The following is a 13,978-nucleotide window of genomic DNA, read 5'->3' as shown; positions in this document are numbered from 1 at the left end:
CAGAGACAGTCTGAAAAAATAAGATACGGCCCGAATTTGAGTCTAAATTTTTCGGCCAACAATTTGCTCTTTTTGGGTTTAAGATAAAACAATAGAATAAACTAATTATCGATCTAGTATATAATTATCCTTATTTGTCCTTTTACAAGAACAGGTGCAATATTTTGTTTTTTTGGACTACTCGGGATTTACCTTGGGTGAAGGTGGACTCAAACTTTTCGAGCAATGTTTTTTTAAACAGCTCCTGGTGTTTTGTTATGCATCATACATGCACGCAAACCGTACGGTTTTTGTTTTAGTCGCTCACGAGGGGCGCTACAAAAGCGAATGGAAAGTGGTGAGTGTAAACACGCCTCTGATTTTTTACATAAGGGGCATTGACCTTGCAGTCGCAAGCGGCCACAATACGAACGCCCAGGTTAAATTTACTGTGACGTCCGCACACCTGGGGAGTGGAACCTCTCGTGTTAAGGTAAAGTAGGGCTCATTCCCAATAAAATATCGTTCTACGCAGATTAACCCAGCTCAGCTAAATACAAACAGATTAACAGGTTAACACGCCTCCTCTTATTTCTGCAACGAACTCCAAATAATCGGCTTTTTTTTTTAGTATTCTACTCAATGCCAAGAGGATGCGCGTTAATTACTTATTCTGATTGTGTTCAGCGAGAGTCTCAGCGGAGTTGGATCGATCTACATAGAACGCTAGTCTCATAGGAAATGAGCCCGTAGATTCAATCGATATAAGTGGTTAGTGCTAACAGATTCACATTCACCTTGGACTCGGCATTTACATGTGACATCGTTCTATTAGGGGACTCAGGTAGGTGAGAGATTTATTTAGAAACCCATTTCTTAATTCACCTTTACTGTCACTTGTTAAGATCCACAGACAGAGGGTGACAAGTGGCGAGAGTACTACTCAGACGTGGTATCAGTTAGGATGGAATGGCCACGGCAGCAGGACAAACCCCACCATGTGATATTTTAGTTGACCTGGCTTGTACTCCCAGTGAAGATTGCCCCTTTTTATGGACAGACACTATGTGCCGGAGTCTGGACATGTGGTCATCACCTGTCATCGCCTGTCTTTACCGCTGTTAGCTTCGCCGTCACCTGTCACTTTCATTTTAAACAGCGTAAAAAGAATGACATGTAACTCGTCATTTTCAAACTTACAAGAGTAATATACAGCTCCAGAATGACTGATTTATTTTTCTTGGAGTAATGATAATTTATGCAAATTTTTCATTTTTCTCAAAATTTTAAGGTGCGCTAGTTTCAGTTTGTGAATATCTACAGACAGTGAAAACTGGTGGTGATCATGCCGCTAAATATTATGTAATATTACTATAAAATTGACAACAACGTTTTGTGCACTTTTATCTTTTATCGCTTTATTGGTTGTGAATCATTTTAAGACGGGTTTATGCCGTTGCTTCTATCGTTTTTGTCATTTATGTGTCTCTTCCTAAAATCGATTTTCTATTCGCTAAAAAAAAAGTGAAAGTCAATGAGTCATTACACCGGCATTGTGCGCTCTTCTCTAGAACCGAAAGTGAAAGTACCTCTGCGAATTATTTCGTGGAAAAAAGGTAAAGTGGTTTTTCTATCCACTTCCCGTTTGACGGTAACCGAGATATCTTTAGCTAGGAAATCCAGATAACCTTGAGCTGGAACGACACTCAGTGTAGTTCACGGTACAGAAGGAAAAAGCCGGAGCGTGGCCCGTGGACAAGTCGAATAAGTTACAGGTATGTAAAAGGACCAGTTTAGGTAGATTGACCTCACTTAAAACAACACATAGTCTATCAGCAGGACATCTTCCTTGAATTATCTTATATAACGACACTCGACCTGGCAATGGGGTTAGACAACTGATGGATTCAATTTCGGGAATCAATTTATTTCCATCCGCGTGGGGAGTCAACCTGGAATTTGGTGCTGCCGCTGGAACTAATTTGACTTTTTTGAAAGTGCTAATTTTGAGGTAGTAGTTCTTATAACAAGATGTGTTCTTAAGATTCCACGCACGTGTTCTTAAAAGTTCAACAGTCCTTTCGCTAGGCTGGAACACTCTTTTTTGTACAGGCAAGATTCTGGTTCGGGTGGGTGACCTTATGGCAGCTGCAAATCCTACAATGTAGTTACGAAATGAATTCCGTCAAAAAAGCCGGTGCGGATGTGTGGTGAAACGAAACATGCTGTTTTTATTTATTTATTTATTTTGTCGAACTGCCGTTTCTTGTAGTTTATTTCTGAGTAAACAGATATAGCTCATGTCAGTGAAAGTAAGCACAATTGGCACATTGAACTATTTTTATTGATGTCCCGTGGGACTCATTAATACATTTAGAGACCATTTATTACTCCGGATAAATAAGTGACAGGCAATCGATATTTACAAAGATATGCAAATTGTTGTAAATTTTCTGTGAATTGCGTTTGTCTCAGACTGCTACAAGAAGCACAGAAGCGTCATTAAATATTTGCGATCGCATTTTATCAACCTAGTGTAAGGGCAAATTATTTTTTACAATTCCTTGAAGTTTCATTGTTCTTCGGTAAAATTTCAAATCTTTATAGTTTCACTTTCACTTTGACAGTGCTCTTGTAACTTTCAATATACAGAAACATACTTTTTGAAGCATAAGAATAACGTCACACATGTATGCGAGCTTCATTATGTTTTGGAATCATGTTCCGACAAAGTTTGCTACACCACTAGTGGTAAGCAGCGACAAAAGTGTTTCACTTCACTGGCTGTTCCTATTGTGACTAAGTCTTCTCTAACACATTCCCGTATTAGCGCGGTCTGACGTCAATGATCAGGCATTTATATAACAGAAAAAACGGAAAAAAGGAAATAGTTTTTATATCTTAATCGTACTATTCCCCCTGGTGACGAACATCCCCCCTCTCAACTTTTCAAAATCAAATACTGAAATAGAGAAAGAAAAAACTGTTGTTCCCAGCAAATGCGGCACTATTTCCAAATGGCCCAAATATCCCCATGTTTTCAAACGTTTTCGGAGGGAACATACAGCCCCCCCTCCCGACCACCAGAGGACAAAGACACATACTTTGCTCTTAAGGACTTAAACGTGAATAAAATGCACCGAAAGATCTTTTTTGCAGTTGCCGTCAGCTGTTTGTTGAACCATTTGCGATGTCGTTAAGGTATGCCGCTATGTAACGTAACCGAAATACATACGTCAATGTAATTAAGCATTTCCTACCGGACCATGAAGTACACTATAAATCAAATCTCTGCAAAATGTTTTAAATGATTTGACTGTGGTATTTTAATGTTGCCTTTCTTCCCTGTGTGCGATGCACTTTTTTCCTGATCTTGAGCAACGAAGAGGTGGGTATAAACGCCACGGTTCCTGCGTCTCACGTGGAACTTATTTCCTTCTTTAAAGTAGCTGATATCAGAACATTATAGCTTTGTCCGCCTGTGAGATGCTTACTAGTTTTATGAAACAGATTCTTGCTTCGGATATCAAATATGTCAACATATAATGACACGGTTGGTTTAGAACAATAACAAAGAGACGAACAGGTCGCAGTTTGTAAATTGCCCTTTTCATTGCATCAAGCATGTCAGTATTATTCTTAACACTATAACAACATTGCCGAATTTTCTCAAACATGGACGTCTACAATGGTTTCGGCTTCAGGGTGAAAATTTTAGAGTGAAAATCTCTGCGCTTGAAATGGAATGGACTCAATTTCCCTTTGAAGTTCACCTTCTTCATTTCCTCAAATACTGTACGTACTCTAATCGCATCCAGATCATTATGAAGCATATTTGTTGCCTTTAGGTTGTAAGATTGTTCTTTTAACACTTTTTTTTTTGAAAATGCGGCCTCTCTTAGAGCGTGTAGTAGTCTTTCTGTCTGCACATAACGTGTCTTCGATTCGTTGATGCATGTAATTTTAATCAGATATGTAAAATATTCCAGTCATTCAGATGTTTTATTATGTGTTGTCTAGAACCTACTTAATCAATTGTGAGAGTTCATTTTTTGTTTTGATTTTACCCTACATAACAAGGAAAGGGAATTGAACCCTGTTGTTGTAGATTTAGGAGAAAATAAATCTAACTGACTGTCACTAATGCAACACGTGGCCATAAACTATTATATTTAAATAGAAAAGATAAGTTTATTACGCTATAAATTCAAGTCCAATCACATTTACGGGCACTCAATCAATACTACAACGTTTACTGAACACTTACCACATATCTGAATAATAATAGACACTGCAACTCAATTTTGAAGTTAAATTGACACAAATGCTAATAAGTGCAATACATGCGCGTGTGTGATATGTGGCCATATTATTTTTCTACGGACATGACGGCCGTGACATAAATACCGCAGCTGAAATATTGGATCGGCGGGTTGATGTTGATGTTGACGTTGTGGTTGGACGTGATGGCTTTCACAGTGTGCCACATGCTTTTAATTACGACCTCTCCTTGAACTAACACGGAACTGTTTTACTCTGAGAGAAACGGCGAGCATCGACCCTAAATAAGTCTGGGTCAAATAATTGTTTTTGTTTGCTTTTATTGTTATTTTCTTACTGGGTAACATGCTTATTCATTAATTAATTAATCTTTTTATGAACAATTAACAACGTATCCCGAGTGCAAATTTTATATATACTATGATATAATATATATATATCAACTGGGAAGCAGCCCAGTCAGTCCCGTAGAGTACACTTATCAGCTACCCATCACGTTTTGTCCAAAAACGTGTCCGGCAGAGTAAAGCCGTGCGTGTCTACCCTGAGTTTCTGCGTTCAGAAAGATAACTTGGTTAAGTCTGATTCCACCATTGCATCCACATATATTGACGCTAGCCGTGGTCGTGGCTGTGTGTCCTTAATGGTTTTCCAAGACGACTCGGCTACAAAAATTGCACCCTTATTATCCAAGGGGATAGGGAAATTTCCAGTAGAGTTATGAAACTCAGGGTCATACACGTGTCCAATAATACTTGAATGTCATTGCTGTGTTTAACGAATGTACCTGTTTCCAGAAGGTTCTACCGACTGCCGTACCAAGGGGAGAGAGCATATATCGTGAGAACCGACGAGGTCACCATGTATCCCAACTTGGGTATTGCCACCATTTCTGTACTCATCTCAGTAGCCGTGACTGCAGGTACGTACCGGTGCATGTAGATTATAACCAGCGTCTTTAGATTTAAGAGCAGCCGTAAATCGTTTGTTTCCTGTTTTGCCATAAACCTTTGGCAGATTTTAGCTGGAAGTAGTTCAATTGTTGTTCGGCAAATTTGGAAAGTAGAAATCGGCACGTTCTTAAAACTTGGGGTATTTAGGGCACACACGTTTATCTTTTCTGTCTGGTTGTAGAGGCTGTGTAGAAGGGGCAGGGTAGAAGGGGCAGGGTAGAAGGGGCTGTGTAGAAGGGGCAGGGTAGAAGGGACGGAACGCACATCCTTGAAAACTTCTCTGTAAGAATCTCTGTAATAACGCAGGCCCGTAGCCAGGGGGGGTTCGGGGGGTTCGAAAGAACCGCCCCTTTTGTTGGGAAAAGGTCCACTCTGGGTAAAATTTGATCTATGTACATGAAGTTTTTATGGGAAAAGTTCCACTTTTTCAGAAAAAGAACCCCCCTTTTTAAATTGCTGGCTACGGGCCTGTAACGGTTTTAGTACACAGTTTTTTCATTTCATTTAACAAGTTTCTTATACAACATATAGTTTGTGGATCCCCAAACGAGTTTTTTTCCCCTCTCTCTCTCTCTCTCTCTCTCTCTCTCTATATATATATATATATATATATATATATCAAGTTTTAGGGACCGTTCCCACAGATATTTGGATCGATCTCTCTCCCTGCGGAGTCTCACTAAATTGCTGTCAAACTAATCGGCTTAAACGTCTGTAACGCCTAGGAAAACTGTATGGGGATAATCATATTTACCCCTAGCTGATTCGGTAGGCGTGACAGACATTTAAGCCTCTTGAGCTGATAGCAATTTAGCGTGAACCCCCAGGGAGTTAGGTCAATCCAGATGGATCGATCTAAGTATGGGAACCCAGTCTAAAAGGTCTGAGAACATCTAGGCATGAGGAAGCGAGAGTAAACACGATAGGTCAAGATAGTTGTCAGTTCCATGGGCACATTTCCGCACCTACATGAAACATGTATTATGAGTGGCATATGCATGCAGAATGGGGTAATAGATTTTCAATGCATTTTTTCCAAAGCCAAAAATTTTAGGGATTTGGCTTCATATCCGTGATTTATGTGATACGGCATGTTATACGTGCTCATTGACAAATGTTCACCAAGCAGTTTGATTGATGTTGGCTACGAACAAGGAAGTACAAGTGTATATATGGTACCTGCCTATGGTTTAGCCTTCCTGTAGACCTGGGCCTACAATTTATAGCTACGTGTATGCTATCTAATCTAATAATTGTATGCTGTCCCATTCAACGACCATGGCTCATTTGAAATTGGTAGCTAGACAAGTGACAAAATTAATCAGAATACAAAGAAGGGGCTTTATACAGTGTTCTGTTTGATTATTGATTAAAAGTTCCATAAAAGCAAAAGGTCGATTTGCCATCGCCCCCCCCCCCCCCCCCCCCCCCAATAACCTATTCATCACCACTTCAAACCTCCGATTTTAATTGTATTGTATGAAAAATTATTCTTGATGATTCTTAGAGTGAGTTTTCTCAGTGTGAGCTTGGGAAAAGCATTAATGGGGAAGATGAAAAGTTTTGTCACCCCGTCTCACTCAGCCATCGCCGCGATGCCGATCCGCTTCTGAGCCTCTAAAGGCTCATTTCCAATCTTTTTACGTAGTTCCATCCAACTCCGCAAGGACTCTTTGTTGTGTACCTTTACATAAACATATCAGATGAATGTCCTAAACTTATATAATTTTGAACGCTTAATTCAAGCGTGGGCTCGAAATAGGACATTACGTTTTCGTCTAACTTAGTGGATAACGCGATCCAAAGATTCCACAGTTCGTGTCAGATTTACGTAAGGTCGCGCAAAGAAAACCCAAGTCCACATTATGACCAGTTTAATGGTTTATTGGTTGACTCTGTCTAACTACATCATCTACATGAAATCTCCAAGCTCTAGGCCGTCTCCCATGGCTCCGTCGAGCGGTCTCCTTCGAGTCTTCTTCCTTCTGAACTCCCGATCTTAATTCTACACATCTTTTATACATATTTCTTATCACAAGGTGGATTCTGTGCTGCATTATTTGGCGGTACATACTAATTTTAATTATTCAAATTGCACACGTCCACTGAAGTTACATAACTACAGGTAAGGCCATAAAACGAGTCGAGTGCACAAGCAATCGACTCTAATCAAATTAATTTACATGTCTGGGAATTATATTTGTGAACACTACATCTTGCTGAATGCAATCAGATTAACAAGAGCCCTCTTGGGGTTGAGTAGAATACAGAAAAGCTGGAGATTATACAAGAACTTTGAAACCAAATGAGGCGTGTAAATCTTTTAATTTGATTGCAAAAGTTCCCGGTCTACGTAGAAAGTTTTATTGGGAATTAGCTCTTACTGGGTATAACAAATTTACCAAGCTGGTAAACCTCCTCAGTTAAATAACAAGAAGTTGGTTTTTATTCCGCAGAAGGCAAAACGAGCACCTACGACGCAGACGACCTAAGCCACCCCTGCCTTAGAGACTGCGTGGACGGCGAGACCCCGAGGACCTGCGAGTACGACTTTGCCGTGGAGTGGTACTACGTGCTGAGCAAGGCCTGTTACGACTGCCCGTTTAACGGCACGGATTGCGACAGGCCGCACTGCGTGGCGGCAGATGGCGTCAGAAAGGCAATCACTGTGGTCAACAGGCGCCTTCCAGGACCAGGGATATTTGTAAGTGATTATTTTTTTTTTTTTTACTAGAATACTGGCTGTTGGAAAATTTTTAAAATATCCAGAAATCAGGAGTGCTTTTTGAAGTTTTCGGTTAAATTTATAAGTCAATTATTAGGATAAAATATATTTTCTTTATTTTGTATAGGCCTATATTAAATAAATCAATAGGCCCTATATAGGGCCTATAATTGTAACCTACAATTGGGTACCTTGAATAAGGGACATTTTTTCATTGTACCTATTTTTCAAAAGATGTCTGTGTCCCCATGTAAGTTAATAAGCACAGTTATATATATAACTCTACTTATTATACATTTGTATCTATAAAAATAATTTAGATGATACTTATGCAATGAAAATGGCTCAATGTGCTGCATTTTAGTGGCGCTGCAAGAAGAAATTAGTTAATGTTCATTGCACGTGTAACTGGAAATTACCAATATTTCCAAGATGCACGGCAGAGAATTGATAATTCAGTAAAACAACACGACATCACATTCAAATAGGAGGGAAATCTAAAGCTACACAGCAAACACGTCACGTTTGGATCACGTGGCTAGCTCGTTGCTACCACATATATTGTAACGTCATAGCAACGTGCTAGCCACGTGATCCGAACGTTACGTGTTTGCTGGGTAAGTGATATTCTGGATATGTTTTCTACTAAAGCTGAAACACTAACAGCCGGCACCGTCAATTCCCAGGTCTGCCAGAACGACACTATCATCGTCAACGTGAAGAACAAAATGTCCACGTCTGATGGAGTCACCATACACTGGCACGGCATACTGCAGGAAGACTCACCGCACATGGATGGTGTCGCCATGATTACACAGTGTCCCATACCCTCACATAGCACATTCCGATACGAGTGAGTGTTGATTTGGTGTGCCATCTCCAAATATAGAGTTAGATTAATTGTTATGTTTATAAGTTGCCGAAAATGTGATAATTAATTAACTTACTATGGGGGCAACGCGTACGTATCTCTTCTTTTTTTTAAGTTAAGATGAAACACGAAATAAAATCTCATTTTTGATAAATTTTCGATAAATAACTTTTGACCATTTTGATCAGCGATTTTTCAAAAGATGTAGTTTCCATCTGAATTAGATACCGTTGTTTTAAACTTTGACGAAAAAAAAAAGGACTGGCAATGCGAGTAAATCGTTTTATTCACCCAAGTTCTAAATGAGGTTTTCAAGGGAAATAAAAAAGTAGGTGGACCAGTAAAATTACAGCTCTCAGTGAACAAAATTGCCATTCAATGCCCTTATAATGAAGCACGCGACTCCTTTTCAGATTCAAAGCCACTACAAAGGGGACACATTTCTGGCACGCCCACTCCGGCATGCAGCGTGCCGACGGCGTCTTCGGCCCACTGGTTGTCCGACTTCCGCCGGGAGCTGACCCCCACCATGACCTTTACGATTATGATCTCGCAGAACACTATATCATCGTCACGGATTGGCTGGGTGACGTCACAGTGAACCGTTTCGTAGCGCATCACCATAGAGACGGAGACAATAAACCACAGTCCATGTTGATTAACGGTATGCGAGTAGATTTTTTTAGAAGATGAAAAACTGAACCTGTTTTTTACCGGAGAAAATCATCATTAACCAATGTAACACGTTTCTGTGAAAAAAAAAAAAAAAAACAACAACAACAAACATCATAAACCATTGTTTAAAAAACGTTTCTGTGAGAAAAGTTTCTTTTTAAAATGTTTGTTAAAAATGGCCATCACATTTTTGGAAACAACACATGCATCTTAAAGACTGAGAATGAATGTGAAAGTGGCGATTCTATCCCACTGTGTAATTTTGAAAATGAAATACTTGTATGATGTGCATTTCAGAACGCGTGTGCAGGCTGTTTGCTGAGAGAGAACGTGTTGCTTATTAACTCGATCAACCATTTTCTATCAGTATTAAAAGAGTTTTATTTCTTTTAGGAAAGGGGGCATTTGAACCCTACACCGACGACAAATCCAACCAAACCATTTACACGCCATATGCGGTTTTTAATGTCACCCAAGGCAAGAGATATAGGTTCCGCGTGGCGAGCAATGGCATCCTGAACTGCCCCATACAGGTAGGGAGACCAGCAACAGGAAATTGTAATAGTATCTCATTTGAATTGCGCTTGTTTGAATTTTAAGGCATATCCGCTGCATTTAATGGTTATCTCATTTGAGTCTCAAATTAATTTGTCAGATAATGTCTATAGGGCCTATAGATTATGCTAGATCCCAGTAGGGTTTATAGCACCTTTAATAAGTCTAAACATTTAAAAGCTTCATGTATGTCAGTCTTGATATCCCCTCTTTCCTCGTACCTGTGTAGCGAAATGCCCACAAATGTCAAACTCTTTTCTTCCACAGATATCAGTCGACGGCCACAACATGACAGCAATCACGTCTGACGGAAAACCTTTCGATCCAATTGAGATCGAATCGTTCAATATATTTGCCGGGGAACGGTACGACTTTGTACTCAACGCGAACGCCAGCGTCGACAACTACTGGATCCGCGTGGTTGGTCTTGCCGACTGTGCCAATAAAAAAGCGAAACAGGTGGCAATATTACGTTATAATGGGGCACCGATTGAGGAACCTAAAGCCCCAACTGATTACGAAAACATGATGCGCAGTGGAAAGGTAAGGAATAGTTACAACGATCGAAACAAAAAGTGACATTTTTTGGCCTCGAATGGCTAAATATATACCTTAAAACGTGGTTGGATTTCATTTTTTCGTTTTTATTCCATTTTTCCGTTTGAAAATGTAACATGCTTTTGCGTCCGTTAACTACTGTATGTTATACCATTTCATGCATTTTAAGCAACTGAACCCGTGGAACACCAAAGCAGACGACAACTACATTCCCGTGGTGCAACTAAACAACACGGATCCAGATGACGCCACGTCGCAAGAGGAGCCTGACGTCAAGTTCTACTTGGCTATGGATTTTAATAAAATAGACAACGAACTCTTCCATAACCCCATGTATTACCCAGTCAGTGCCATAGACAAGGGACGTCATTTGTACTCGCCGCAGATCAACCATATCTCTAACATTTTCCCTCCTTCCCCGCCTATGACACAATATGGGGACATTCCAAAGGTACACTTTATTTCTATCCCTGTCCGATGTATATAATATTTATTAATGGCACCTTATTTACAGGCAAACGCATGACACCATTTCCAGCAATTTGTATCAGTTACGCTTTTGACTTACGATGCAGACAGTACGCATTTTTTTTTCAACTAGGAAATAACATAATAGTCATGTAGTCTTCTTGGACATAATGTCGCACTTGATTTTATATAATGATATTGTCTCCCAGACCCATTTTTAATCTTATTCTTCAGCAACATGTATAGAAAGCTTCGTCTTGTTCTGCATAAAATATGCAAAGTATAACTTCCCAACACTTGATTGTTTCAATGTTTCAGAAGTTTTGTTTCTGAAGAAACGCGACGGCCCAGAATTTATTTTTTTGTATATGGTATTTCAGGATTTGTTCTGCAACGAAGAAACTCGCTCCAACTGCACAGAAACCTACTGCGAGTGCGTTCACATGTTAGAGGTGAAGCTAGGACAGGTAGTCGAGATCGTCATGGTGGACGAAGGGTTCGCCTTTAACGCCAATCACCCCATGCATCTTCACGGCTTTGCTTTCCGCGTGGTGGCGCTGCGGAAGGTACGAAACCAAACTAGAAACTTGCTGCCAGTTTAAAGCTCATTTTGAGGCCAGATCAAATTTGTTCATTCACATATGCAATTAACATTCGCAAAATGCTTAACGGCAGTCATTTTGCCTAAAAAATTCGTAACAGACCCATGTAAGTTGATCGTGACTTAGAGTCCAAGATAAATTAGAAGAATTCTATTCAATAAGAACTCATTGGTCTGATGGTTGTAATGTATATTCATATCCCTAAAAAAAGCTTGATATAAATATATTTATTTATAAAAAATACACAAAATTTATAATCGTATAGATATGATTATTTATTAGTAAATGCCGTTTTCGTCTGATGTGTTTTACCTCTGTATATATATATCAGATGGAAGTTGCTTCTTCTCCAGATTAATCAGTCTGTCACAGTGGAACAGATAAAGCAGATGGATCGAAATGGAGAGATTCCACGTAAGCTCAAAGGTGCCGTGAAGAAGGACTCTGTCACGGTGCCAGATGGAGGTTTTACCATCATACGGTTCCACGCGACAAATCCAGGTAAAGCCCGTTGAATACTGTTCTATTCTCATTAAACCCTACGGCCGATTTGGTTTTAAATTATTTCCCGGTCTTGTTCTATATAGGCCTATATCTTCCATTCTTATGTGCTATTACACTGTCAGCCGAGTGTTGCATCCTTTTCTGTTTGTTCGGTCCTTTTTGTCCGTTTTAGCTGTGTCGTCTACAATGTGGACACTCTTAAAAACGTAAATGTCATCTTCAGAAATCAAGTGGCTACAAAAGCGATCATTTTAAAACGTGTTCAATTTTTTCCCCAACAAATATTACAATACAGCGCTGATGTTTGTCATGGCAATCAATTTTAAAAAAGAGAGTCACGTTTAGCTAACGGAAATCACGACGTATAATGATATGTCAAACTGTGCCAGTAGTGAATGAATTGTAATGTTGACATTTAAATAGACACAGGTATTAGTATGCTGTATTTACTTTTGCAGGTGCCTGGCTTTTGCACTGTCACATCGAATATCACGTTGAAATTGGAATGGGACTTATAGTTAAGGTTGGCGAACCAGAAGATCTTCCCAAGCCGCCACGGAACTTCCCGCGCTGCGGCACGTGGCAGTACGAGGATGACGTAACACAGACGTCATCAGCTCCATGTCCTACACTCAAAACACAAAACAGTGTGAACAGTGTAAACGGTTTAAGGGCCACGTGTTTGTCACTCCTTTTCATGGTACTGCCCCTATTACCTTTATATTTTTAGAGGTAAAATTTAAAATGTCTCTTATTTTTGTAACAGAATTATTAATATATTAACTATTGAGCACAAGGACGCAAGATGAAATATAAAAGATCGTCTGTGCTTTATTTTTAAAGAATACCTTTTCAACTTTAGAGGTATATTCCCGAAAATTTTATATTTTATAGGTCATACAAGACTTTCAAGCTATCATTTGCATTTTAACCGAGCAGGTCTTGTTATAGAGAAAGGAATGTTATTGGCTTACATCAAAATGATTTTGTTGAGGTTTTTTTTTTTTTTTTTTTTTTTTGCTTCTCTTACTCACACAACAGTTTTGTGTCTGATATTTTTCCATCGTGTCTTCATTGTTTTATAACTTTTTATATTACTATTAACGAGCACAAAAATGAAATTAAATTTTTATTTAAATTGTAATGCCAAGATGTCATTCAATATTTTTTATACATATATAAGAGCTACCAATGAAATAACATCAAATCGACAATAATTTCAGTTTCGGGTTTGATAAGACCAAAAGATATGTCTCTTCGGGGATATGCATGGGAAAGTAAAACTACAGCGCAATTCTCTTTTAAAATGCTATTTTTTGTAAAAATCCCAAAACGCGTTTTTAAAAATGTCTATATCTCATTCAAATTCAATCTTCTAATACTGAAATGTAATACGTCTCCTCGTCTTTGGGATTGACAGTTTTCTATGACAACTTTCTATGCAGATATTTAAAATTGAAATGGTTTCAAAGCTTTTCAAATATGTACAGAAGTCACAATTTTAGTACTTTGAAATTTGGGCATATAAAATGTTTAACCTGCTGACAGAATATATCTTTAATATTTTCTAACAATCAAGAGTTATAAATTTAATCCGTATCAATTTGCATTCTCGCTTTTTGATAGTACATTCTAAATTTTGTTCTATAGGACTTTTCTGGATTTTTGATATTTAACATACTTATTATAATTTCTGATGACTGACCACCTCTGAAATATATATGTTACTTTGACCATTCCTGGATATTTGAAAAGGCCTTGAACTACCACAAAGACACCCTTAAGTGAAACAAAAATATGGTTTGGC

General features: G+C 38.9%; 1 protein-coding gene across 4 annotated transcripts; it reads left to right on the top strand.

The window, feature by feature from the left end:
• The first annotated feature begins 382 nt into the window (after positions 1-382).
• LOC106177172 (multicopper oxidase 3-like) lies at positions 383-13,386 on the top strand. Of its 4 annotated transcripts, none has more exons than XM_086997286.1 (11): positions 383-472; positions 5,058-5,182; positions 7,670-7,917; positions 8,625-8,791; positions 9,223-9,473; positions 9,878-10,017; positions 10,307-10,582; positions 10,767-11,048; positions 11,446-11,631; positions 12,021-12,168; positions 12,630-13,386. In XM_086997286.1, the coding sequence occupies exons 2-11, from the start codon at positions 5,122-5,124 to the stop codon at positions 12,899-12,901; spliced, it is 2,031 nt and encodes a 676-aa protein (XP_086853412.1). In that variant the 5' UTR covers positions 383-472; positions 5,058-5,121; the 3' UTR covers positions 12,902-13,386. The 4 variants fall into 4 exon arrangements, with proteins under 4 accessions (XP_086853412.1, XP_013415315.2, XP_086853413.1 ...); XM_013559861.2 differs by lacking the exon at positions 383-472 and adding an exon at positions 673-823; XM_086997287.1 differs by lacking the exon at positions 383-472 and adding an exon at positions 1,570-1,754.
• Positions 13,387-13,978: the final 592 nt, after the last annotated feature.

This window comes from Lingula anatina, chromosome 10 (genome assembly GCF_051362555.1).
Source record: "Lingula anatina isolate TDL-2025a chromosome 10, LinAna3.0, whole genome shotgun sequence".
Taxonomy (NCBI): domain Eukaryota; kingdom Metazoa; phylum Brachiopoda; class Lingulata; order Lingulida; family Lingulidae; genus Lingula; species Lingula anatina.
This window is presented reverse-complemented; position numbering and strand designations above follow the sequence as displayed.

Coding starts and splice junctions, on each gene's coding strand:
- LOC106177172 (XM_086997285.1), top strand. CDS start 5,020: ATGTCATTGCTGTGTTTAACGAATGTACCTGTTTCCAGAAGGTTCTAC. Junction 10,583..10,766: donor ACATGATGCGCAGTGGAAAG/GTAAGGAATAGT, acceptor ATGCATTTTAAG/CAACTGAACCCGTGGAACAC. Junction 12,169..12,629: donor GTTCCACGCGACAAATCCAG/GTAAAGCCCGTT, acceptor TTACTTTTGCAG/GTGCCTGGCTTTTGCACTGT.